Source organism: Callithrix jacchus, chromosome 13 (genome assembly GCF_049354715.1).
Source record: "Callithrix jacchus isolate 240 chromosome 13, calJac240_pri, whole genome shotgun sequence".
Lineage (NCBI taxonomy): Eukaryota > Metazoa > Chordata > Mammalia > Primates > Cebidae > Callithrix > Callithrix jacchus.
In genome coordinates, this window is record NC_133514.1 from 67209465 (window position 1) to 67235533 (window position 26069).

Sequence of the window (26069 nt, forward strand, 5' to 3'; positions counted from 1 at the left end):
AAGGCCCTTTACTTAGCCTTTTCTTGCTCCACATCAGAATGTTAATTTCCAATTGCCTCATTCTATCTAAATAAGTCATATTCATTTGAGAATGTGGTAAAATACAAAAGTATATCAAGGTACAGGTAAACATCTTGCATTCCAGAAATAAATACTATTTACATTTGCTCAGTACCTGAGTATTGACTCAATCAGGTGGAGATCTACATCTTCTAAGTAGTCATTCACAATAGGCACTGGGAGTGTTCTTATGTCAGAAATCTGTATAGACCATGACAGCACAAATGGAGATGTGCAGACATCCTTGTGGTGTTAAAATCTGTGTGTAATTTACTAATCTGCAGTTGGTCTGCATGGCCAGCAGTAACAAACAGTATGCATGTGGCCTGGTTGTTCTGGTTCTTTGAACTCACTCCACTCCCCTGCCTTGTCTCCTAGGGCGTGTATCTCAAGGTCAGCATCAGCTTTTATGTGCTGTATGTATCCCTTCACATGTCATGTTGTTCACTTTTTTTTTTTGAGACGGAGTCTCACTCTTGTCGCTCAGTCTGGAGTGTAGTGTTGCAATCTCAGCTCACTGCAACCTCTGCTGCCCTGGTTCAAGCAATTCTCCTGCCTTAACCTCCCAAGTAGCTGGGATTACAGGCACCTGCCACCATGCCCGGCTAATTTTTGTATTTTCAGGAGAGATAGGATTTTGCCATCTTGGTCACACTGGTCTTGAACTTTCAAAATTAGGACATAATAGAAAGATAAATAAAACCACAGAAAAAGAAAAATGCCAAAACACCTAAGCTGGGAAGTCAGGATATATGATATACAAATTATCAATAATATATGAACCTCATGAAAATCCAGAAAAATGCAAATTAAAACAGCTTGGAAAAATGGTTGGCTAATATGGAAAAACATTCAGTGTGAATAAAAGATAGAGAGAAATTGACCCTTGACAAACTGTTGGTACATATGGAAAATTGATAAAATCTTTATGGCTGGTGATCTCGTGTGTATAAAAGTTACTGTTATAATTTGCCAACCTAAGAGGGAAATAAATGTACTGTATAGGCATGCATATGTGAAATACATATGTGCACATGCACACACATACACTTGCAGGCAGGTACCACAATGGCCCACCTTTGTCACCTGTAAGAACTCCAAGGGTGGCTTCTGAGTGGGGTGTGGGGAGCACTGTGACTTGCCTCACTTGAGTTAGATGCTCACCCTGGCCCTTACACCAGAGAAAGACACTTCCATGCCACCACATAGTGGTTTTATAAGGGACTTCTCACCTTTGCTCTGCACTTCTCTTGCCTGCCACCATGTAAGATGTGCCTTTGCTCCTCCTCTGCCTTCTGCCATGATTGCAAGGCCTCCCCAACCATGTAGAACTGTGAGTCCGTTAAACTTCTTTTTTTTTTTTTTGATAAATTATCCAGTCTCAAGTTTTTCTTTATAGCAGTATGAAAGTGGACTAATACACTAACAAATCTTTGTTTTTGAGACAGGGTCTCCCTCTGTCACACAGGTGGGAGTGCAGTGGTACAATCATGGCTCATTGCAGCCTCGATCTCCTGGGGTCAGGCGATCCTGCCATCACAGCTTCCCAAGTAGCTGGGGCTACAGGCATGCACCATCACACCCACCTAATTTTTTGTGTTTACTTTGTAGAGATGAGGTTTCACCATGTTGCTTAGGCTCTACCAGGCTTTTTACTTACTAATTACTTAAAACATTTTAAAATAGAATGTGCTTAGGTTTTACAAACTGCAAACATATTTATCTAACAGACTTGAACATTCTCAAAGGCAAATGCACATCAAAGCTATAGAAGCAGGGAGCAAGGGACTATTGTGTTCTGTGATTCGTCTCTGCAATAGTCACCTCCTGTCTGACATTTAACCCAACAGATTGAAGTGACACCAACATTATTTTAATGCCAGCAGACAGGGCTCTGAACTGAGACCTTTGTGCATGTCACCTTTTTGTCACTTAACCTTAAATATGATTTGGAGGTGGCCCAAAGGAAACTGCTTGCTTGGGAAGCGGAATCTTGTGTTACAGATTCAGGGAAGGCTGGAACTTGGCTTCCCTTTGGCAATACAGTCTGGGCCAAATCCCCAAAAGAACTCGGCCTTGTTTCCATTTCTACTCTTTTGCAGCTCTAGAAATGGAATCTTGTGCTGGGAAGCTGAGTTCAGCAAGTCCTCTTCGTTAGGTATTGCTGAAAAACATTGTTGAGTAGAACATTAGGGAACATTAGTAGACCCCAGGCCTCAGTTGTTAACTCTGAAAATCATTCAGACTTTTTAGTGTTTTTATATTTATATGTTGAGATCTTTATAAAGGGCTTTAAAAGTGTATTGGTGTGGAAATTTCAAGAGTAACTTGAATTTTTAAATTGTGTGGAAAATGTCACCTGTAGTTTCTCCATTCCTTTATAGTACATGGTTTATTTATCTTTGTCCTTTCTCTTGCCACAGAACATGCATGTGTGTGTTTGGATATTGCAAGAGTACATTCTTGTGTATTTATGATAGAATCTTAACGGAAACAGATCTTAATTATGCCTGTTAGAAAAAATCTGGAATTTCTATTGGTGAGTCTGAAACAATGGGTGGGAAATTTAATTGTCATTTACTACGAGTTTGTGTTTAGAATGTAGGAAAACAACATTGTGGACTATTTCCCACCACTATTAACAGGTGATACTTATTTTTAAAGACAAGGTGCCTTTCCTAAGAGTATTATACTTATATGAAATTTATTTCAACATCCCAGCTGGGTGCTGTGGCTCATGCCTGTAATCCCAGTGCTTTGGGAGGCCAACGCAGGAGGACCACGTGAGGCCAGGAGTCTGCGAACGGCCTGGGAAAGATAGCAAGACTCTCATCTCTACAGAAAAAAAAAAAAGTTAAAAAATTAGCTGGGTTGATGGCGTGCACCTATATAGTCCCTGCCATATATATATATATATATATATATATATATCTATCTATCTATCTATCTATCTATCTATGGGCTGAGGTAGAAGGATTGCTTGAGCTCAGAAGCTCAAGGCACTCCAGCCTGGGTGACAGAGCAAGACCCTGTCTCAAGTAATAATAATAATTAAAGAAACTTAAAACTTGAAAAAAAAATTTCAACATCCCCTGAGAATATAAACAAAGCAAATTATTTCCTAAGGTTCAAACTTGTGTTGATTATAAAGTTGGCACTAGAATTGGATAGTGTTGTCTAAAGCCTAGTATTCTTTGCTATACTCTGTGGCCATTAAGAAAAAATTTAAATTACAGCGATTTAAACACTTAAGTTAATTATTCAGTTGAAACGCATGGCTTTAAAACAGGAACTAGTTATTTACGTAGTTCTAGAGCATAGGAAATATGAAAATATTTTCAGCCGGTTCTCTAAGTCTAGCATTATCCTGATAACCAGAGTAAACAGTAAATGAAAAACGATTAATCATGCATTCCCAATATAGAAATTCTAAATAAACTGGGTGCAGTGACTCACACCTGTAATCCCAGCACTTTGGGAGGCCAGGGCAGGCAGATCACCTGAGATCAGGAGTTCGAGACCAGCCTGGCCAACATGGTGAAACCCCATCTCTACTAAAAATAAAAAAAATTAGTTGGGTCTGGTGATGTACACCTGTAATCCCAGCTAATCGGTAGGCTGAGGCATGAGAATCACTTGAACGTGGGAGGCAGAGATTGCAATGAGCAGAGATTGCCCCATTGCACTCCGGCCTGGGCAACAGAGTAGGCCTTTGTCTCCAAAAAAAAAAGAAGCAAAAGAAAGTCTAAATAAATAATAGCAAATTAAATCCAACACTGTAATTTTTAAATGCTATATTATGACCTAATAGGACTTATTCCAAAAAGGCAAGAATGGTTCAGCCTCAGGTCATTTGTTCCTGTTAATCCCTGCATTGAGAAAATAATTGATAAAACCATACAGTCTTATCAATAGTATTTAATAAAAGGTACTACTGAATCCAGATTTTTTTTTAAAAAACAAACGGTTAGTAAACTATAAATAGGAAGGAAATTTCTCTATTTAGTAAAAAATGGCATCTACTTGCAGCAAGCTATATTTCATGGTGAAACCATATTTAATGGTAGGCTCATTAAAGGCAGCAATGCAGTGTGTTATTATAATTCAGCATTTTAACTGGCTCTGAGCCAATTAAAAAACAAATTTGTTGTAGAAGAAGAGACAGTGCTGTCATTTGCCAAGTATTTTAATGTCTCCATGGAAAAATCTAAGAAAATTAAGTATATGTGTAAGAGAACTCCTAAGAGGATGATATTGTGACATACACAAAATCAACTTGCAAAAACCCAGTTTTCCTTCGTACCAGCAACACTCACTTAGAGAATGAAATGGAGTAATGAATCCCTCTTACAGTTTCTAGAACAACTAGAAAATGCCTAGGAATACACCTACAAGAGGGCAGCTGGAATATCGAGAAGTGTGCTCCATCTTTAGTAACCGTGCCATGGCTGCAGATTATGCTGATGTTAATTTGTCAATAAATATGCTCTACTTAATTTGGCAAAGGTTTGTGCTTTTGTTCTTCATGGTTTTTTTTTTTGGAAGCATATAAAGCTAGCCAATATTGTTTTTCATTTTACTCATTCTCATTTTAATGGTTTTTGTGACACAGTGTCCAGATATGTTCATGAGACAAAAGCCTATATATGGTACTAAGTCAGTCCTGGCCTAATGTTTGTACAGTCCATTTTCTTTATGGCTTAGAGATCAGAGTATCTGTATTTCTTTAAAATTGAACTGTGAATCAAGTATCCATTTGAAGATAATTATTTCATTCTTTCTCTGGTCCATGGTGAATCTCTCTCTCTCTTTTTTTTTTTTTGAGACAGAGTCTTGCTCTGTCGCCCAGGCTGGAGTGCAGTGGTGCGATCTTGGCTAACTGCAACATCCATCTTTTTTCCTGCCTCAGCCTCCCGAGTAGCTTGGACTATAGGCATGTGCCATCACACGAGGTTTCACCATGTTATCCAAGATGGTCTCTATCTCCTGCCGTCATGATCCACCCACCTTGGCCTCCCAAAGTGCTGGGACTATAGACGTGAGCCACTGCACCCAGCCCATGGTGGATATCTTAATTTTTCATATCAAAACTCTCACAGAGGGCAGGCATGGTGGCTCAAGCCTGTAATCCCATAATTTTGGGAGGCACAGGCAGGCAGATCGCAAGGTCAGGAGTTTGAGACCAGCCTGGCCAATATGGTGAAACATCATCTCTACTAAAAGTACAAAAATTAGCCAGGTATGGTAGTGTGCGCCTATAGTCCCAGCTACTCGGGAGACAGAGGCAGAAGAATTGCTTGAACCCAGGAGGCAGAGGTTGCAGTGAGCCAAGATCACACCACTGAGTCTAGCCTGGGCAACAGAGTGAGACTTTTAACTCAAAAAAAAAAACTCTCACAGATCATTTTTTTCGTTTTTTGGTGAGACTGGGCATGGTGGCTTATGTTTGTAATCCCAGGACTTTGGGAGGCCAAGGCAGGAGAATCATCTGACCCCAGGAGTTTGGGACCAGCCCGGGCAATGCAGTGAGACCCCTGTCTACGAAATATAAATTAAAAAACATGTTTAGTCATATGCAGTGCATGCCCATAGTCCCAGCTACTTAGGAGTCTGGGATGGGAGTATCGCTTGAGCCTGGGAGATTGAGGCAGCAGTGAACCATGAATGCATCACTGCACTGCAGCCTGGGAGACAGAGCGAGACGCTGTCTTACAAAAAAAAATTACTTTGGTGAAAAATAAGGGTAAATCTATTTCAGCTGTGTTAATGGCTTTTCTTCACTGAATAATAATAATAATAATAATAATTCACTGAATGATCAGGATAGAACTCGAATCAATTCTGCAGTTCTGCTTGCTCCTGGGATAGTGCCACTGAGCTCCACAACATGGTCTCAGTCTGTGCTTTCAAGCCGTCTGGAGGCTGCAGGGAGATCCCTTCCTTGCCTCTTCCCGCCTCTGGTGGCTGCTGCCTTCCATGAGTTGTGGCAGTATCGCTCCAGACTCTGCCTCCACGGTTGACAATGTCTCCTCCTCTCTTGTATGTGTTACATTGAAGGATACATGTGATTGTTTTTAGGGCCAACCTGGCTAATCCAGGATAATCTCTCTCATCTGAAGATCTGTGACTAAATCACATCTATGTACACGTTCCCCAAAGAAAGCACACTTTAGAGGCAATCAGGGCAGAATTTTGAATACTAGTCAGTTGCTACCTTGTTGACCTTGACCAAGCTCCTTTGAACTTTACTTTCTTCATCTGCAAATGGAATTAATACATGCCTATCTCAGAGCATTTGAAAGGTTCAGAGAAATGATGTCGCTTGAAATACTACCTGGATTTCTTTTTCCTTTACGTGGATTCAAAGCTTTGTTTGGACTCATCTTTGTATCTTCAGAGCCTGTCCCTGGCACATAGAGGTTGCCCAGTAAATGTTTCCTGACTAATTTTCTGTCCTCTGAAGAACAGCCTGCTATCACACTGTCATGTACTGTGGGGGACAGTGGGGGACAGCTCGGTGGTGATGGCCCATCCAGAAACATTCTGAATGTGAGAGCTATGTCATTAATTAATCAAAGTGAGAGAGATGTGTGCAAAGTTGAGCCCCTAATGCTGTGGTTTCTGTATAAATATGCTAAATGGAGTGCATATCCGATTCAGGAAAAGAACTGTTGATCCCCAAAGGGAAAAATTAGACATGGAGAGTGACATGAGTGCCTAGATATCTACACATGTATTCATGCACACATGCATGCATCATAAAAGTTTATTTTTTAACCTTGGTGCTTTGTATTTGGGCTGTGTGTTAACAGTCAGTGTCAATGTCTGCCTTCTGAGCTGTGGGTGATTCCCATGGCTGTGAGATTTCTTCCAACTGACGTTAAGTTACTGAGAACAGGAATTAGTGATGTGGTGATGAGTGTCTTCTGTGGCTACCTGGTCAGCATTCATAAATGGTGATAATGGATTGAATGCTGCAGTTTCAACCTTCCTGACAAAAGAGGAGAGTGTTACTTTGGGGCTTGAATAGCTATTGATCCAGCTGGGCCTTGGTTAATGAGTCATTTGGCTTACAGTGTTCCTGAGTCACAGGCTGTCCTGAAGATCACCTGCTGACTCATTGGCGCCCTTGCTTGCCCAAGGCCTCCTGCAGTGACGTGGAGAGGAAAGGAGCCCAGGTCTGCAGGTGGGGGACCCGTCTTCTGAGAAGCCTGCAGCTTCTCCTCCAGGACTTTCCAGGACCCTTCTGCCCCACCTGGCTGGCTGTGGAGAGAAGGGCAGCTGGGAGCGTTGAAGAGGGAGAGAACTTAGAGAAGCAGTAGGAGGCACACTCAGAAGCCCGGGGAAGGAAGTCCACCTCCCTGCCAATGTAGGGCAGTGAGAGGAGCCCTGGCACCAGCAGAGCAAGAAAGAAATGCTCTGAGACCACACACACCATTCAGAATAAGCTGTCAGGTGATCCGGGTGTTTAAGACTTACTTATTAATGATATGTGACATTTAGTATTTCTCGATGCCTATTTAAGATTGAACTAACCCTTTGAATCTTGGTGATGCTTTTGAGCTGTTCCTCTCCGGTGCTTGTGGCATCATGTTGGCAGACTCTGAGCGAGATCTTTAGTGGAATGAAAAATGAAAGGTATTTAAGTAGCAGTAAGTAGAGCAGACATTTGAGAGTTTGCTGGGTTTCAGACAGTGTTATGTGAATGCAAATGTTGGAAATGTAATCTGGGTCCTCAGAGAATTTTTAAAGTGTTGGGAGAGATGATTTGATGACCAGAAGCAATTAGAGAACAGCATTCTAGGGTACAGAAGCAAACTAGTGGCCCAGCGCAGTGGCTCATGCCTGTAATCCTAACACTTTGGGAGGCTGAGGCGGGTAGATCAGAAGGTCAGGAGTTCAACACCAGCCTGGCCAACATGGTAAAACCCCATCTCTACTAAAAATACAAAAATCAGCTGGGTGTGGTGGCGGTCGCCTGTAGTCCCAGCTACTCAGGAGGCTGAGGCAAGAAAATCACTTGAACCCAAGAGGCGGAGATTGTAGTGAGCCAAGATTGATCGCAGCACTGCATTCTAGCCTGGGCAACAGAGTGAGACTCTGCCTAAAAAAAAAAGATGAAGAAGAAGCAAACTAGCAACTGTATGGTGAAGAGTTCACCGAGGACTGGGCTAATGGGAGTGGCTTCGTGCATTCACTCAGAAGTGATTGAGAGACTTCTGAGCCAGGGTTGAGTGTACACAAGGGAATGAAATATAGCCCCTTCCCTTTCCACACCTATGTGGTAACAAGGAGCTAGATTAGAAAACAATTAAAATACAACACGTCCTACTGTACAAGTATGAGAGAATGCTGGAGGAGAAGGCAGGTGCGAGCTGAGCCCTTATCACCAGAGCAAAGGAGAGGGTCTCTGTGCTTAAGTCAATTTCACAGCTGTGTGGGGGCAAATTGGAGTATTTTCCTAGCAGTCTTTAACCCACTGTCTTCCATAGTGCCTAACCTGTTTAAAATAACTATGAAGGAAAAAGATGCTTTTGAATTATGATGATTGTAATGTTATTGACAGATCTTAGCCAGTAACTGTTTTCCTTTTCTCCTTAGTGTCAAATCAACAGTGCCTTGACGTCTTTCCACACTGCTTTGGAACTTGCAGTAGATCAGAGAGAAATTCAGCATGTCTGTCTGTATGAGATTGGTAAATATGAATGTCTGTCCAGCCTCTTGTTAGGAAGTAGTATTTGTGGAGTATTTTAGCATTCATGTCATTCGGTGTGTCTGCAAAATGCTTGGTGCCTTCTGTAGTAGGAAGTACTTCAATTATTACCATAGTACATGCAATGATACTTCTCTGTCTGATTCTCATTACTTCTTTATAACATTTTTTTCTTCATAGCATTTTGATTTCAGGATAATAGTGTTAAATGAATTGGTTAAATGACTGCAAGTACCTTATTGGGCTGCACATTAGAATTCAAAACTCTTCGTTCTTCCTTCCCACCAATATTGACTTGAGAAGAAAAATAGGGGACAGCAGATGGTTGGACTCAAGTCTTATTGTTTTTCACCAACTGGCTCTGAGATCTTAGATACGTTGCCCAAACCTTCCTAGCCACGGAGTTGCCATTGGAGTTAAAGGGCCTCCCCTTGTGGCGGCTGTTAGGTTTAGATGACATGACATTGAAGCCTCATGCATCCTGGCACGGAAGGCCCTCCATACATGTTAGCTGCCACCTTCTGCTTCTCCCTTACTGGAGAGACAGTCACAAACACACCTGGAGGTATTGATCTGCCTAAGACTTTCCCCTTTCTCCTCCAAAATTGTTGCTATGGGTCTTTGCTGACTGCACTAAAACACTGATCCTCTTACATTAGTAATTGCAAAATCCTTCTGTGGAACAGTTTCTCCATTGTGCTGGGAGAAGTAAACACAACCTGGAACTTGAAACAAAAAAATTTTTAAATAAGGGACTCAGACTTTTCAGAGTTTCAGCTTAGCTAATGCTATAAGGTCATGCCATGTAGCATATAAGAAAGGAATGACAGAGGCAAAGAGAAAGGAGAAATGATGAGATAGTGACGAGACTCCAAAGGGAAATCGAGACTTAAAAAGCTTTCTGCAGAGGGGCAAGGAATTGGAGAGAGAATGCTGGAGAAAGCAGTTGACAGCTGTCAGGTTGGGGGGCGAGGCCCTGTGCTGCCTGCCACTTGCTTTGCCTGCTGTGGGCACAATTGTCTTCCTGAATCTTTTTAAGGAAAACTGAAAAACCAAAATATTGCAAATGGCCCAATAAAGAATATTATGTTTTAAATGCCTGTTGTGGTTTCAAAAGAGGAAATGAAGTATAATCCAATGGAAAAATGTGTTTTTGTGTCATCTACATTCTGCTGGAGCTCTGCTTAGTAGCCATCATATAGAATGAAATGTGTTTCAAAGAACTTGAATGAAAAAGTGTAGCTTTGGCCAGGCACAGTGGCTCAAGCCTGTAATTCCAGCACTTTGGGAGGCCGAGGAGGGTGGATCATGAGGTCAACAGATTGAGACCATCCTGGTCAACATGGTGAAACCCCATCTCTACTAAAAAAATACAAAAATTAGCTGGGCATGGTGGTGCATGCTTGTAATCCCAGCTACTCAGGAGGCTGAGGCAGGAGAATTGACTGAACCCAGGAGGCAGAGGTTGCGGTGAGCCAAGGCTGAGATTGCGCCATTGCACTCCAGCCTGGGTAACAAGAGCGAAACTTCGTCTCAAAAAAATAAGAAAAGAAAAAGTGTAGCTTTGATGGTCTTTTGTTGGTGCATGATTTCAAGGCCTGTGACAGGATAGAATGTTAGAGCAGAAGGAAGCTTAGAAATCATCCAACCCAGGCCTTAGGAAGGTTAACCGAGGAGCACGTAGTTACTCAGGCCTCTGATTCAGGGTCAGAAGCTTGAGTTAGTACTTATTCCCGAGTTATTCCTGACTTAATTCCTGAGTCAATACTTTCTTCCATCTCTGTTTTGTATTTAATTTAAATATTACCCCAATTATGCCTATAATCCCAGCCCTCTGGGAGGCTGAGGGGGACAGATCGCTTAAAGCCAAGAGTTCAAGACCGGCCTGGCCAACATGGTGAAACCCTGTCTTTACCAGAAACACAAAAATTAGCCAGACCTGATGGTGGATGCCTGTAATTCCAGCTACTCAGGAGGCTGACACAAGAGATTGGCTTCAACCCAGGAGGCAGAGGTTGCAGTGAGCTGAGATCCCACCGCTGCACTCCAGCCTGGGTGACAGAGCGAGACTCCATTTCAAAAAAAAAAGCCCAAATTTTTACTCTAAACTATGTAAGCATCATATCCCATAGGATTTGACAGCAAATTTTTGAATTGTATATCTCACCCACTCTTCCTCTCATAGTTTAAATGGCAAGTCTCAGTTTATACAACTAGTGATGTACCTGATAACAAAATTTTTTTTAAGGGGGCAATATCATGTAAAGGAAAGTGTGTTGGACTTTGATCCATGGTTCTTCCTTCTTCTTAGCTGCATGGCTTCAGCAAGTTAGACACCTCTTGATACCTTAGTTTTGTGTGTGTGTGTGTGTGTGTGTGTGTGTCAGGGTCTCACTCTGTCACCCAGGCTGGAGTGCAGTGGTGCAATCTCAACTCACTGCAGCCCAGACCTTTCCGGCTCAGGTGATCCTCCTACCCCAGTCTCCCAAGTAGCTGGAATTACGAGTGTGTACTACCACGCCTAATTTTTTGTAGAGACAGTATTTTGCCATGTTTCCTAGGCTGGTCTTGATCTCTTGATCTCTTGAGGTGATCCTCCCACCTCAGTCTCACAAAGTGCTAGAATTACAGGCATAGGATTAGTCCTTGCTAACACAAGGACACTATTAGCCACCTTGCAAGATTGTCACAAGGATTAGAGAGCATTATATGAAGTGCCTACCACAGCATTGGTGCACATTAGGGGCTCAAATGATGGGAGTTACTGTGATGAAAACTGGGAATAAAGTCCTTTACATTTTAGTTGCGGCAGTTCCTTACTAGAATGCCCATCTAACAGTGTTTTGATCCAGGAAGGTGGGGTTCTTTCTCTACCAGCATGCTGAGGGAAGGTGAGCAAATACCTAATTTCTCATTGGCTTGCTCTCTAGATCTTAAGAAGTTTTGAGAATGAGTAGACCAAACACAGTGGCTACCCCTGTAATCCCAGCACTTTGGGAGGCTGATCACTTGAGATCGGGAGTTCAAGACCAGCCTAGCCAACATCGCAAAACCCCATCTCTACTAAAAATACAAAAATTAGCAGGGTGTGGTGGCGGGTGACTGTAATCCCAGCTACCTGGGAGGCTGAGGCAGGAGAACCGCTTGAACCCAGGGGATGGAAATTGCAGTGAGCTAAGATCTCAAAATTGCACTCCAGCCTGGGAGAAAGAGTGAAACTCCATCTCAAGAAAAATTAAAAAAAGAATGAGTAGTAGTTACGGAGTACATAATCAAATGGTGTTGCTTCCAGTTTGTTACTGCAGCTGTGTGTACTCTGGGAGAAGTACTGCTGTGCTTGGGTTAACCTCACAACCGTTAGGATGTAAGTGGGAGTGTCTTTCTGGAAATTTTATGCCATTCTCTTCTGTGCTGTTTCATTGGTTGTCTGACTGAAACCTAAGTGCATTGTCTAATTCAAACTTTATATTGAAAGTATTTAAAGGAAAAAATAATTTCTTAGGTTTTCAGGTTAAAGTTTTTATGCATTTCATAGAACATGCACAGAGAATGATCGCAGTTTCAGAGACTCATGGCTTAAATAAGGGTCATAGAGCTCAGTACTTTAGGGACATGTGCTAAAAATATTTCTTTCATAGGTTGGTGCAGCATGATAGAGCTCAATTTCAAGGATGCGTTTGATTCCTTTGAGAGGCTAAAGAATGAGTCCAGGTGGTCACAGTGCTATTATGCCTACTTAACTGCAGGTGAGTCGCCCATGGCCCCTCACGGTCCCTCACGGTCCCTCTCCCTGTCATGAATTAGCTCACTTGACATGGGCAGACAGGAAAATGATGGCAGAAGGAAGTAAACGTTGCACCCTTCCACAGCCTTCCCCAGCATGTTCGTGTTTTGTGCAACCAAGTAAATAGCACTGGAACACTGTGTTCACTGACACAGGTGAACACCTAGAAATTCAGCCGTGTCCAGGATGCCTCTTTGCCGCACGCTTCCCCTCTGGACCTGGTTTAATGCTGTTCTCTGTCTTGGAAATGCATATTGTGAGGTCTTCCAGTTATTGTACATTTTACCCTAAATGGCTTCAACCTGTCTCTATTCCCTTACTTTTTATGCTATGTTTTTTCTTTATTAGGATTCTGAAGAATTTTTAAGAATTGAACAGTCTTTTTTCATTGTGTTAATTTTTTCTTTTCGAGTCTGAGTCTTACTCTGTTTCCCAGGTTGAAGTGCAGTGGCCTGATCACAGCTCACTGTAGCCTCAAGCTGCCAGGCTCAAGCCATCCGCCTGCCTCAGGCTTCAGAGTAGCAGGGACTACAGGCATGCCCACCACTCCCAGCTAATGTTTGAAAAAAATTTTGTAGCAACAAGGTCTTGCTGTGTTGCCCAGGCTGATCTCTAACTTCCTGGGCTCAAGTGATCCTCCTGCCTCAGCCTCCCAAAGCACTGGGATTATAGGCATGAGTCACAGAGCCTGGCCTGTGTTAATGTTTTTGTTAGGTTAGTGCTCTGGTTACAAAGTTGCATAGGTTTGAGTCATCTGCTCCAACGTTGTTTTACCTCCTAACCCTATTATATTTACAGTGTGATATTTCAGATGCAAGGTATTTCAACATTGCTTATCGTTAATAACCCCTGTATTCTGAGTGTTTTTTTTTTTTTGCCCTTGTATGAGGTAGAGATGTGCTGCCACCTGGTGGCCTAAATAGTTGTCTGCATCCTTCAATACCTAAAGGGTCACATGATTTAGAATTGTAGAGGGGTGGAATTGAAGAAAGTGAAGCCGCAGTTGTACATTTTCTGCCTTTAAGCAACTTCATGTAAGCCTTCTCTGGCTTATGTAGTGAACTCTCCTCATGCAGCCACATAAGAGATTCTTTTACTTAAAATTCAAGACTAATCCAAACCTTATTTTCAATACCTTCTTAATGTTCAGATTTAATGAACCATCTTCCACTTCCATTCTTCCCTCTTAACTGATCTGTTTAAAATAAGATAGAATTGATTAACATTGGCCAATAAGTATATTCTGGATATCTTAAATTCCCTATAAAGTTGCATCAGTTCATTAATAGTGCAGAGCCCTCTTGCATCCGTATTCCACATTGCAGTCCCCGTCAGACATGCATGTTCTCATGGCTCTGTCCCTGATGTCTGAATAAGCTTCTTTTTCAAATACCGCATAATATGCTATGTCTTACACTTAAAGGGTTGTTGTATAGATTTTGATGACATCTCGGATGAAAGTAGCAGCTATTTGTTGAGTGACTCATTGTGTTTCATACGTTGAAGAGTGGATTAACCCAGATTGAATACCCCAGAGAAAAGAAGTCTGCACACAACTCAGCAGCCATTAGGTGTCATTGGGCTGCACAATGATGGACAGCTGATTATTTTTTCATCTCTGTTGAGCTTCAGTTATGTAAATGTACAGTGTGGCTGTGTAGAGGAACATTTATTTATTCCCCCAATATTTGGAAATCCCAGGACCATATTACAGATAGGAGCGGATAAGCATGAAAGATTCTGATCTCTGTTTCTGCATGGGGATTTTATAGAGAGGGTAAGATGTGGGTGAATAGCTCCACTACAAACAGTGCCTGAGACAGGGAAGGAGCACCCATCACACCATCATGCAGGAGCTGCCTTTTGGGCTGGCGGTGAGCTAGAGGGAATGGGCATTCAGGGGCCCCAAACACTGCCACTAGGGCTTAGTTCCCCAGCATGTGAATGTTTTGTGTGACTACGTCAATAGTTCTCTACTTTTAAAAGTTGTGGTAAAATATACAGCAACATTTACCATTCGAACTTTTTTTAGGTTTACGTGTCAGTAATGCCAGACACACATTGTTATGCAAACATCACCACATCCATCTCTGGAACTTTTTCATCATCCCAAACTCAATCTCTACCCATTAAGCAGGAACTCCCCATTCACTTTTCCCCCAAGACCCTGGTTACCACATTTCTGCTTTCTATTTCTGTGAATTTAAATATTCTACCGATCTTGTGTGTAAGTGGAATATATTTGTCCTTTTGTGTCCGGCTTGTTTCATTTAGCATAATGGCTTCAAGTTTCATCCTCATTGTAACACGTGTCAGGATCTCCTTCCTTTTTTCAGGCTGAGTAATATCCCATTGTATGTATATGCCATATTGTTCATTCATTCATTGATGGACATGTGGGGTGTTTTTAGCTATTGTGTGGAGTGCTTACCTGGAACACTGGTGTAAAGATACCTGTTCCAGTCTTTGCTTTCAATACCTTTGGGTAGATACCTAGACGTAGAATTGCTTGATCATATACCTCTACTACTCTTGCAACTTTTCTGTAAGTTTGAAATTATATCAAAATTATAAGTTACCAAAAAAGATTCGAATATTACATATGGGATTGTGTATTCTTAGTCTTAATGGAAGAGCCAGTCATCCTAAGCTCTGCTTAGGCCTCATGTTTTAGGATAAACCAGAGACTCCCATGCTTTTAAGCATCTGCATCTTTTAAAGCAACTGTGTGGCCACGCACCGTGGTTCACACCTGTAATCCCAGCCCTTTGGGAAACCAAGGTGGGCAGAGGCCAAGATGTTGAAACCCTGTCTCTACTAAAGATACAAAAATTAGCTGAGTATGGTGGTGTGTGCCTGTAGTCCCAGCTACTCGGGAGGCTAATGCAGGAGAATCACTTGAACCCGGGAGGCCAAGGTTGCAGTGAGCTGAGATCATGCCACTGCACTCCAGCCTGGCAACAGAGTGAGACTCCATCTTTTCAAAAAAAGAAGAATGAACTAGCAAATCAACTTTAGTACATTCCCACTGGGAAGTGAAAAACCACGTGATCTAACAAAAAAATGGATAGAAATGGAATCAGCACCATTTCTGGTTTTTTTTAGCAGAGATGGGGTTTTGCCATGTTGGCTAGGCTGGTCTCAAGTTCCTGACCATCAGTTAAGAGGAAAGGACAGAGAGTGGTGGTAAAGTTTCAAGCAGGTGGTGATGCTGCAGCCAGTGCGAAGTTTGCAGAAGGAACAGAGAAGACACAGCAAAGGGAGGATCATTAAATCTTTGGGGTCTGAGGTGAGAAGAGGGTATGCAGGTGATCAAAATCTCACTCATTCCTCAAGATGCGCTTGACTTCTCCTAGCTCCTTATAGCTTCTGGTCACGCCAAAGAGAAATGATCCCTTGACTTTCTGAGCTTTCTAAAAAGCACTTTAGTTCTCCTACCCTAACGACTCCTGTCACTACATGGCTTGCAGCTTGTGGGGCTCCATGTGTGTGTGTGAGCAAGTGTGATCTCTTCTACTGAAATTTCAGTTTCTTCAGGGTTCAAGCACATGTGTTTCCTCTTCACATTCTTGCTGGTGGCTTACAGGTAGTAGGCAGCCAAGGAACACGGACAGGAGAGATTCATGACTTCCTAGGACAGGGAGATCCTCCTTCCACCATGAAGCTTTCACGATCCTCTGGGCTTTTCACTGTTCTTTCTTAGGTTTCTATTTATTCCACTTTCTGAGCATGTGGGCTCTAACTAGGTTGTACACTGAGACAGTAGCTAAGGATTTTGTTATGTGAGAACCTGTCTCCCAACAAGAGGACAAAGACCATGGCTTTCCTCAAGTTCCCTCAAATCTGTGGGAACACAGGCACCCAGAAAAGTGATCAGCAGGGTGGAAGAGTCTTTCTTTTTTATTGAGACAGTCTCATTCTGTCACCAGGCTGGAGGACAGTGGCATCATCTCATCTCACTGCAACCTCCACCTTCCAGGTTCAAGCGATTCTCCTGACTCAGCCTCCTAAGTAGCTGGGATTACAGGCATGTACCACCATGCCTGGCTAATTTTTGTATTTTTAGCAGAGATGGGGTTTTGCCATGTTGGCTAGGCTGGTCTCAAGTTCCTGACCTCAGTTGATCCACCTGCCTCAGCTTCCCAAAGTGCTGGGATTACAGGCGTAAGCCACCATGCCCGGCCCTTTGTGGAATGGTCTTTAAACATATTTGCTCATGTTTTTGGTTGTTTTTTTTTTCCCCCCCAGGTATCATCACTTCAGGTATCCCTTAGTGGCATTTTCCCTGATTTAAACTCAGAAATATAATTACAGTTTCTTACAGTTTGTCAGGGAGCCACTGGTGACGTGGATGGGGCACAGATTGTCTTTAAAGAAGTTCAGAAACTCTTCAAAAGGAAAAACAATCAGATTGAACAGTTCTCAGTGAAAAAGGTATGTTGGAGCCTATTCATCTGATGTACTTATGATGGGCGTTTGTAACCAACACCCCCTTGTCAGGCTTTAGGAAATTGTATTTCAGGCTGCCAATTTACTTGCCATGTAAAGCACAGTTTACCACCATGGAGAAAATTCTCTCCTTGATGGCACCTCTGCCCTGAATAGAAGATTCTTGCCTTGCTGCAAATAATGAAAGCAGATTTTTTCAAAATTGACCAGCCCTGCAGATATAGGGCCTCAAAACTTTGGGTTAAAACTCACAATGTTTCCCCTTCATGGAAATATTTAGCAAAAGATAAAAGAGATATATGAGCTGAAGAGTAACCAGAGTATAGGTGGTTTGTTTTGTTTTTTTTAAATGAATGAAGACATTATACATTCTACAGAGCTAATGAACACAACTCTAAAGAGAAAGCTCTGTCTAAAGAATTAGGTGGTTTTGGCTGGGCGCGGTGGCTCACGCGTATAATCCCAGCACTTTGGGAGGCCGAGGCGGGTGGATCACGAGGTCAAGAGATCGAGACCATCCTGGTTAATGAGGTGAAACCCCATCTCTACAAAAAAGACCAAAATTAGCTGGGCATGGTGGTGCACACCTGTAGTCCCAGCTACTCGGGAGGCTGAGGCAGGAGAATTGAGGCTGAACCCAGAAGGCAGAGGTTGCGGTGAGCCGAGATCGTGCCATTGCACTCCAGCCTGGGTAACAATAGTGAAACGCCATCTCAAAAGAAAAAAAGAAAAAGAAAAAGAATTAGGTGGTTTTGGAAGAATCCAAATTGGCAGGGCCTAGTGAGAAATGCAGGCTGTGAGGGGTTGAGAATAGGGAACGCCTCACATTTTGACGTAATAAAAAGCAAAGTGTGTGCCACAGTTGCCAGCAGTAAGGCCAGGACTGTAGACAGTGTTCCTAATGTAGTCCATACTTTTGTGAATACCATTTTGCTGAATTACCTTGAGTTACATAATGTCTTATATCCTGAATTATCAGTTATTTTAGTTTTATATGTTTTTATTGAATGAATATTTAATGAAGTGTCTGAGTATAAATTAGATAATAATGTACAGCTGAGAGCACTGGCACTAAATAGCAAATTTTAAAATCAAGAGAACTGTAACTAAAAGGCATCCCGTCTTAGCTCCTCTGTATAAGCCTGCTGAATTATTAGCTGTCACCAAGTTTTATACATTTTGTTGATCTAAATGCACATAAATCTAGTTTCATCCCCAGGTTTTCAGAATGTACCCTGCATCTTGATAGTAGGTTCAGTTGAATCATGAATGAAAGGCATAATTTTCAGTATGTCAAAAATTGAACAAAACATTTCTCATAGACAGAGGAATTGCTATTCTTAGCTTGAAGGAGAAGGTCATTCACATTGATGATGAACTATGTGCTTCTAAAGTGTCCGAGGTATATTTTTTATTTGAATTTGTTCTTGGAAAATGGAGCCTGTTTATTCTAACTCCTTACAGGCAGAGCGATTTCGGAAGCAAACCCCAACCGAAGCACTCTGCGTGCTGGCGTCCATTGAAGTGCTGTACTTGTGGAAAGCTCTTCCAAACTGTTCCTTCCCCAACCTGCAGAGGATGAGTCAAGGTAAAAAATTTAAAAAAAAAAACAAAAAAACAAAAAACCAGAACTCTGTACTGGACACATTGGCTTCTTTTGTCAGTGCTCATTCTTCAGTTTCCCATTTTTCTCATCCAATTGAGGGAGAGGACATACCTCTCCTTCTTAGATAAAGGGTGATGAAAGAAGTCCTGTCACTTAGGTGACGGGAGGAGGAGGCAGCACTGCTGTGTATAGATCTGCTTGCCTTAAGTGTGTGATGCTTTTGTTATAAATGTTATTAATTCTGTAGCTGTGGGCGTTGCTGGAAGCATACATTTTTTCCCCCAATGAGAGTACTTTGTTTCCTTTAGGTGTGATTTACATAAATTAAAAGATACTAAAGTGTGTCCTGGTGGGGTGGCTCACACCTGTAATCCCAGCACTTTGGAAGGCCAAGGCAGGCAGAGGGCTTCAGCCAGCAGTTTGAGAACAGCCTGGGCAACATGGTGAAATGCTGTCTCTACTAAAAATACAAAAAATTATCTGGGCATGGTGGTGTGCACTTATAGTCCCAGCTATTGGGAAAACTGAGGTGGGAGGATCATATGAGCCCAGGATGTCAAGGCTGCGGTGAGCTTTAATCATGTTCCACCACTCCAGCCTGAATGACAAGAGTGAGATCCTGCCTAAAAAGGAAAAATAGGAAAAGAAATATGTTCTTACTCATGTATGTGCTGCCTTTTCCCAAGAAACTTAGTATTGACAGTTTAGACATAATATTCTAGACAGAGTTTATAAGCCACTGGTTCGGACTTTTCTCCAGTTACTCTTGTTTTTGACTAACTATGGCATGATCCATTGAGCCACATACTTTTATCAGACCCTGCAAATCCCGTTTGCCTGTTTCTTTTTGTTTGTTTGGTTGGTTAGTTTTGTATTTTGTTTTTTGTTTTTGAGACAGTCTCGCTTTGTCACCCAGGCTGGAGTAGCGCAGTGGCATGATCTCGGCTCACTGCAACCTCTGCTTCCTGGTTTCAGAAAAAAAAATGTCTTTCCTCAAATGTGAAAACAAAACATTGCCAGTTGCCAGTGTTGCTATTCCAGAGATCAAAGGAATGAAACTCCTCCATAAGAAGCGGAGATCCTGCCATTGCACTCCAGCCTGGGCAACAAGAGCAAAACTCTGTCTTAAAAAAAAAAAAAAGAAGTTTTGTACAATGGTCCTGTGAGCCGAGTAGATGTGTGACCCTCTCAAGGAGGAACTGGAAAGGAAACAGAATATTCTTGAATGTGTTAAATTGTGCTATGCTCTTTAAAAAAATTTTTTTTTATATTTTAGAGACAGGTCTCATTGTGTCACCCAGGCTGGGTGAAATGGTATATTCATAACTCACTGCAGCCTCAAACTCCTGGGCTCAAGTGATCCTTCCACTTCAGTCTCCTGAGTAGCTAGGATTACAAGTGTGTGCTACTGCACCTGGCTGCTGTATTTATTTATAAAGTATTTGCATAATTCAACCCCCCTTTCTTATTGGAGCAAGTATAGAACATCTACTAATGTCCAACTCAAAGGAACAATGAAGAATATTAAGTACTTTTTTTAATGTACAAGTATAGGATCACATGTTTAAAGATAAATTAAAATACAAATATAAGGCAGGCAGTAATTAACAGTCACAGGAACAACTATCAGTTAAGTGAGATTTGACAAAAAATTCTCTGAACCCCGTTCCAGGTATCAAAATGAAAAACTAACAAAGATGTGTGCCTGGAAGGGAAGACAGACAGCATCTGAAGTGAGCATGAGATAATTCTTTAATATCTTAGCTAAATTTAACCCAGTTCTGAGGTCTATTAATTCGATTATATCATTCCTCAACGGCAAGCAGTAATGGTACAAACTGATCCAACCACATCAGTACAATGAAGATCTTTGTAGAGAAATAGTTATGTTCCAGAAAAAACTGATAGTGGCAATGTGGATCATAAACATTTATTAAACTCTGCATCATGCCCTCCCCATTTTGTGCATTCAGCTTATCAGAGTCCCCATCTGTAGCTCCCTGCACCAGCCGAGCTAGTGAGAATCCTGTATCCTTGTCGTTTCATCCATGACCTTTTCCCCACCCACCTGCCCTTCTCCACTGCGTTCTTCCTCTGCGTTGTTTTTTGTTGTTTTTGTTTTTGAGACAGATTCATGCTATCTCGCCGAGGCTGGAGTGCAGTAGTATGATCACAATTCACTGCTACCTCTGCCTCCCTGGCTCAAGTGATCCTCCCACATCAGTCTCCTGAGTAGCTGGGACCACACCAGCTATTAAAAAAAAAATTTTTAGAGATAGGGTCTTGCCATGTTGCCCAGGTTGGTCTTCAACTCCTGGGCTCAAGTGATCCTCTTGCCTTGGTCTTCCAAAGTGTGGGGATTACAGGTGTGTGCCACTGTGCCCAGCTACATTGTAAACATGTTTGTATTCTAGGCCCAACAGGCAGAGTGATCCTATTAAAACCTAATCATGTTGTGTCACTCTGTTTCCCTGAATCCTCTATGGTCTCTCATCTCATTCAGAGTAAAAGCCCAAGTCCATTCAGCGGCAGGCAGTGCTCCCAGTCTGTAATCCCTGAGGCTGTTGTCCCTCCCTGCTCTTCCCCCTTGCTCAGCACAGCCCTACTCCCTGCTCTTGGACACAACCAGCCTCTATGACTTTGTACTTCCTCTTCTCTCAAAGGAATTTTTTGTTTGTTTTGCAATTGTTGTAATCCAAGCACCTAGAACTGCCTGGCAAACAGTAGTGCTCAATAACAATTGAATGAATGAGGAATGAATGAATGAACGAACAAGTGAATGAACTGCATTAATGTTTCCTTATTGTTGCTCCTTAGGAGCCTGAGTTCTTTTTCTTAGGACTGTATTCCCAGCCTGGCTTTCTGGGGCAACTCCTGCTTCTACAAGATCAGCTTCTATTCTTCACATTTACCTCTTCCTCTCGCCTTCAAATTACTTGTTCTATAACTTGAGTTCTCTCTCTCTCTCTCTCTCTCTCTCTCTCTCTGTGTGTGTGTGTGTGTGTGTGTGTGTATGTGTATATATATAGTTTTTGTTTGTTTGTTTTTGAGACGAAGTCTTGCTCTGTCGCCCAGGCTGGAGTGCAGTGGGCGCAATCTTGGCTCACTGCAACCTCTGCCTCCTGGGTTCAGGTGATTCTCCTGCCTCAGTCTCCTGAGTAGCTAGGACTACAGGTGCCCACCACACCCAGCTAATTTTTGTATTTATTTTAGTAGAGATGGAGTTTCACCGTGTTTTACATGGTCATGTAAAGACCATGTTGGCCAGGATGGTCTTGATCCCTTGACCTTGTGATCCACCCAACTTGGCCTCCCAAAGTGCTGGGATTACAGGCATGAGCCACTGCACCTGGCCTATATATATACTTTTACATTATAATATAAAAGATAATACATGCATAATATTCAGTAAGATACATATCTTGTTGATTCACAGTATTTTTATTAGTCTTTGGAAATAATTGTATTACTTCCTTTCTTCCTCATTAGTTCCATTATGTTTCCATTTTGCATCTTTCTCATTTCCTTGGAAAACTCCCGTAACATTCTCCAATCTGTGTGTCCATCCCCCACAGCTTGCTATTGAAGTGGAGGGATCAGTTCTGATCCCCTCTTGCTGACTAGTATAGTACCTCATACAAACAGAAAGGTGCCTATGGCATGGCAGTTTAATGTGAAGTTATTTTTAAGAAATTAACAGAACTTTTTTTTAGAGCAGTTTTAGGTTCATAGCAAAATTGAGCAGAAAGTCCAGAGTCCTGACACGCTCCTACCCACCCCTGTCCTTCCTGACTACCAACATCAGTGTGGTAGGTTTGTTACAGTCTGTGAACCATCACTGATACATCGTAATCACCCAAAGCCCCTGGTTAACAGTAGGGTTCACTCAGTGAACAGACAGTAGGGTTTGGACCATTGTCTACCATGATGATATCACACAGAATTTTCATTGCCCTAAAAATTCTTTGTGCTCCATCTACTCATCCCTCCCTCTCCCCTCACCCCTGGCAACCACTCATATTTTTACTGGATTCATAGTTTTACCTTTTCCAAAATGTCATAGGGTTCATAGTTCCTAGAATCATACAGTATGTGTCTTTTCAGATTGGCGTTTTTCACAAGGTAATGATATGTTGCAATTTGAGTTTTCTTGGCTCTATGAAGTTTGGTATTTTTGCCTTTCTTTGTCTTAGGCTACTCACTAATGGATGAGGAATGGGTACCTTCTGAGTTTTAGGAGGCAGCAACATGAACTGAAATATTCACCTCACTCAGCATGATATTGAAGGAATTAAGTGAATGCATTTTCTTACTGCTGTGTTCACTCTCCTTCTTTTTAAGCTTGCCACGCGGTGGATGATTCATCTGTTGTTGGATTAAAGTATTTGCTTCTTGGTGCCATACACAAATGCCTAGGAAACTCAGAAGATGCTGTTCAGGTAAACTGTTAATGTTGTCAGGGCTAAAGAAAATAAATCGTGAACACCTACATATGTGCTTGTGAATAAGAAAAATGAAAAAGTGCTAAACAAAACCGAACCTCCCACTATGAACTTTATCCAACTGATTTGATTAATGCCATTGTCTCAGATGCTACAAGTTGATGATGGTTAATACTAGTTTTTACTTTAGATTCTTAGAATGCTTCTTTATATATGGACTCCTTTTCCGGCATTAGTATTTATCAAAGATGACAGTCTCTACGTGAGAGAGGAGGACATGAGGAGGCAGACAAGTTTGAAGGAGCTGAATGAAGCCTCATAGTTAGACAAGAACAAAAACGATCGGACATGCTAGTCTTTATAACTGGATTATTGATGCAGTCCTGGGGGTCAGTGAGAGAGTTATTGGCTTAGGACAGTCTGTGTACATATTATATAAAAAAGAATTATTAATTATTTTTAAATATAGTTGGAAGGATTTTTCTAAACAAGTTTTTTTGTGAGTTGGTTGTTTTGAAGAAGTATGTATCAGTGTTACTTTGACTACACTTTGAAAGAATCAGTGTATAGTGGCCAGGTGCAGTGGCTCACGCCTGTAATCCCAGCACTTTGGGAGGCCAAGGCAGGCGGATCGCTTGAGGTCAGGAGTTCAAGACCAGCCTGACCAACATAATGAAACCCTGTCTCTACTAAAAATACAAAAATTAGCCAGGTGTGGTGGCACATGCCTGTAATCCCAGCTATTCAGGAGGCTGAGATACAAGAATTGCTTGAATTTAGAAGGTGGAGGTTGCAGTGAGCCAAGATTTCACCACTGCACTCCAGCCTGGGTGACAGAGCAAGATTCTGTCTCAAAAAAAAGGAATCAGTGTACAATATTAGGAGACTTTTGGCTTTTAAATCCTAGATAATAATGTCCTTGTAACTTTAGTCTTTCACTATGGGTTTATGGTAGTTATTACAGCCCTAAATAGCTTATTTTAGATCAAATGCTTAAGTGCTTGCAAGATACAATCAAGACACATGTCAAGAGATGGTAGTTGCCTTGTGTGTTTTCTGTTTTAAATATTAAAATGGGATGTTTACACTCTTAGATACAGATAAACTTGTTCTCAGTAATAAAATCAACAGAGGCTAATATGTGCTCTGGAAAAATAAGTAGCACAGATTAGGTAGTCTAATATATTCTAGGAACACACTTCAGGCAGCATGTAAAGAACTTCTAAGATACAGATAGGAAGGAATGAAGATGAGGAAAGAAGAAAACATCTGATCTAGAAAACAGAGTATGAGTCCCCCTTCCCACCACCTCTTGAAGATTGTAATAAGCCTTACACTAAGTAGGAAAATGAATTCATCCAATAACATTTGCATTCCTTTCAGTACTTCCAGCGGGCTGTGAAAGATGAATTGTGTCGTCAGAATAACTTGTATGTTCAGCCTTATGCCTGTTATGAACTTGGCTGTCTTCTATTAGACAAACCAGAGGTAAGGTCTTCTCTATGTATATTTCAGTAATGTTCATCAACAAAAATGTAGAAGTGAGCAAACACAAAGCATCCTTCATTTAAAACAAATTGATTCAACACAGTTTTCTTCATTTTGTTTCCCTTGATTTCACTTAGGATGAGTCCAAGAAGCTAGTAATACTATCTTACTCTCTTTAAGGAGGTAATTTCTTCCCTAGAATTCAAATTACAGTCATATATCTCTTAATGACATTCTGAGAGAGGTGCTGTCAGGTGATTCCTTCGTTGTGCAAATATCACAGAGTGTACTTACACAAACCTGTTGCTATCACCTACTGCACAGCCAGGCTGTACCTATAGCCTGTTGCTCTGGGCTAGAACCCTGCACAGCATGTTACTATATTGAATACTGTAGGCAACCGTAACACAGTGTTAAGTATTTGTGTATCTAAATGTAGAAAAGGTATAGGAAAAACACAGTTTTTAAAAGATAAAATATGACCAGGCTCAGTGGCTCATACCTGTAATCCCAGCAGTTTGGGAGGCTGAGGCAGGAGTATCACTTGAGCCCAGAGGTTCAAAACCAACCTGGGCAACAAAGTCAACCCTCATCCCTACCAAAAAAAAAAAAAAAAAAGCAAAAAACAGTCAGGCATGGCAGCAGATACATGCCTGTAGTCGCAGTTAACCTGGGGGCTGAGGTGAGAGGATCTCTGGAGTTTGAGGTTGCAGTGAGCCATGATTGTGCTGCTGTACTCCAGCCTGAGCAACAGAGCAAGACTCTGTCTCAAAAAAAAAAAAAAAAAAAAAGAAAGATTATAGCTGTATAACTTACTGATTATCTAATCATTAATTTTAAGGTTGTTTAGTACGATTTTAACCTAATATATTTTAGAGGTTACCTTTTATAGACTACGAAAAATTATTTATCAAGTAATTATATATCAAGTAATGTCCTCATATAGACAAATAAACATCTTTATATTAAAAAATATTGAGGCTGGGCACAGTGGCTCACACCTGTAGTCCCAGCACTTTGGAGGCCAAGGTGGTGGATCACCTGAGGTTTGAGACCAGCCTGGCCAACATAGCGAAACGCTGTCTCTACTACAAATACAAAAAATTAGCTGGGCGTAGTGGCAGGCACCTGTAAACCCAGCTACTCAGGAGGCTGAGGCAGGATAATTGCTTGAACATGGGAGGCAGAGGTTCCAGTGAGCCAAGATTTTGCCACTGCACACCACACTCCAGCCTGGACAACAGAGTGAAACTCCATCTGAAAAAAAAAAAGAATATTGGAGTCATTATACTTGAATGGACACTTGACTCATTGCTGTGTGTGCTGTGAATTGTTTTAATTAACATAGCTTCCTTATACCATTTTCTGCCTGCATATATATAAACACAGATTTTAAGGGATAATGTGTTTCTCTTATAGACTGTAGGAAGAGGCAGAACTCTACTTCTTCAAGCAAAGGTAAATATCCTGAATCTACCTTTCTCCAGTGGCCTTTCTTATCCCGTACAGTGTACACCTGAGTCTGAA

General features: G+C 41.6%; 1 protein-coding gene and 1 non-coding gene across 2 annotated transcripts in view; one reads left to right on the forward strand and one right to left on the reverse strand.

Moving 5' to 3' along the window:
• Positions 1-26069, forward strand: part of TTC39C (tetratricopeptide repeat domain 39C) — a 122789-nt gene that overhangs the window by 93170 nt on the left and 3550 nt on the right. Inside the window, exons 7-13 of the mRNA XM_002807499.7 lie at positions 8662-8755; positions 12412-12519; positions 16882-16991; positions 18471-18594; positions 22954-23051; positions 24438-24542; positions 25962-26000. Coding sequence (XP_002807545.3) covers positions 8662-8755; positions 12412-12519; positions 16882-16991; positions 18471-18594; positions 22954-23051; positions 24438-24542; positions 25962-26000 — 678 coding nt within the window. The remainder of the gene's footprint in view (positions 1-8661; positions 8756-12411; positions 12520-16881; positions 16992-18470; positions 18595-22953; positions 23052-24437; positions 24543-25961; positions 26001-26069) is intronic.
• On the reverse strand, positions 17215-17330 carry LOC118146971 (U5 spliceosomal RNA). Its single transcript, XR_004733154.1, has one exon. It is a non-coding gene; the product is annotated as a U5 spliceosomal RNA (small nuclear RNA).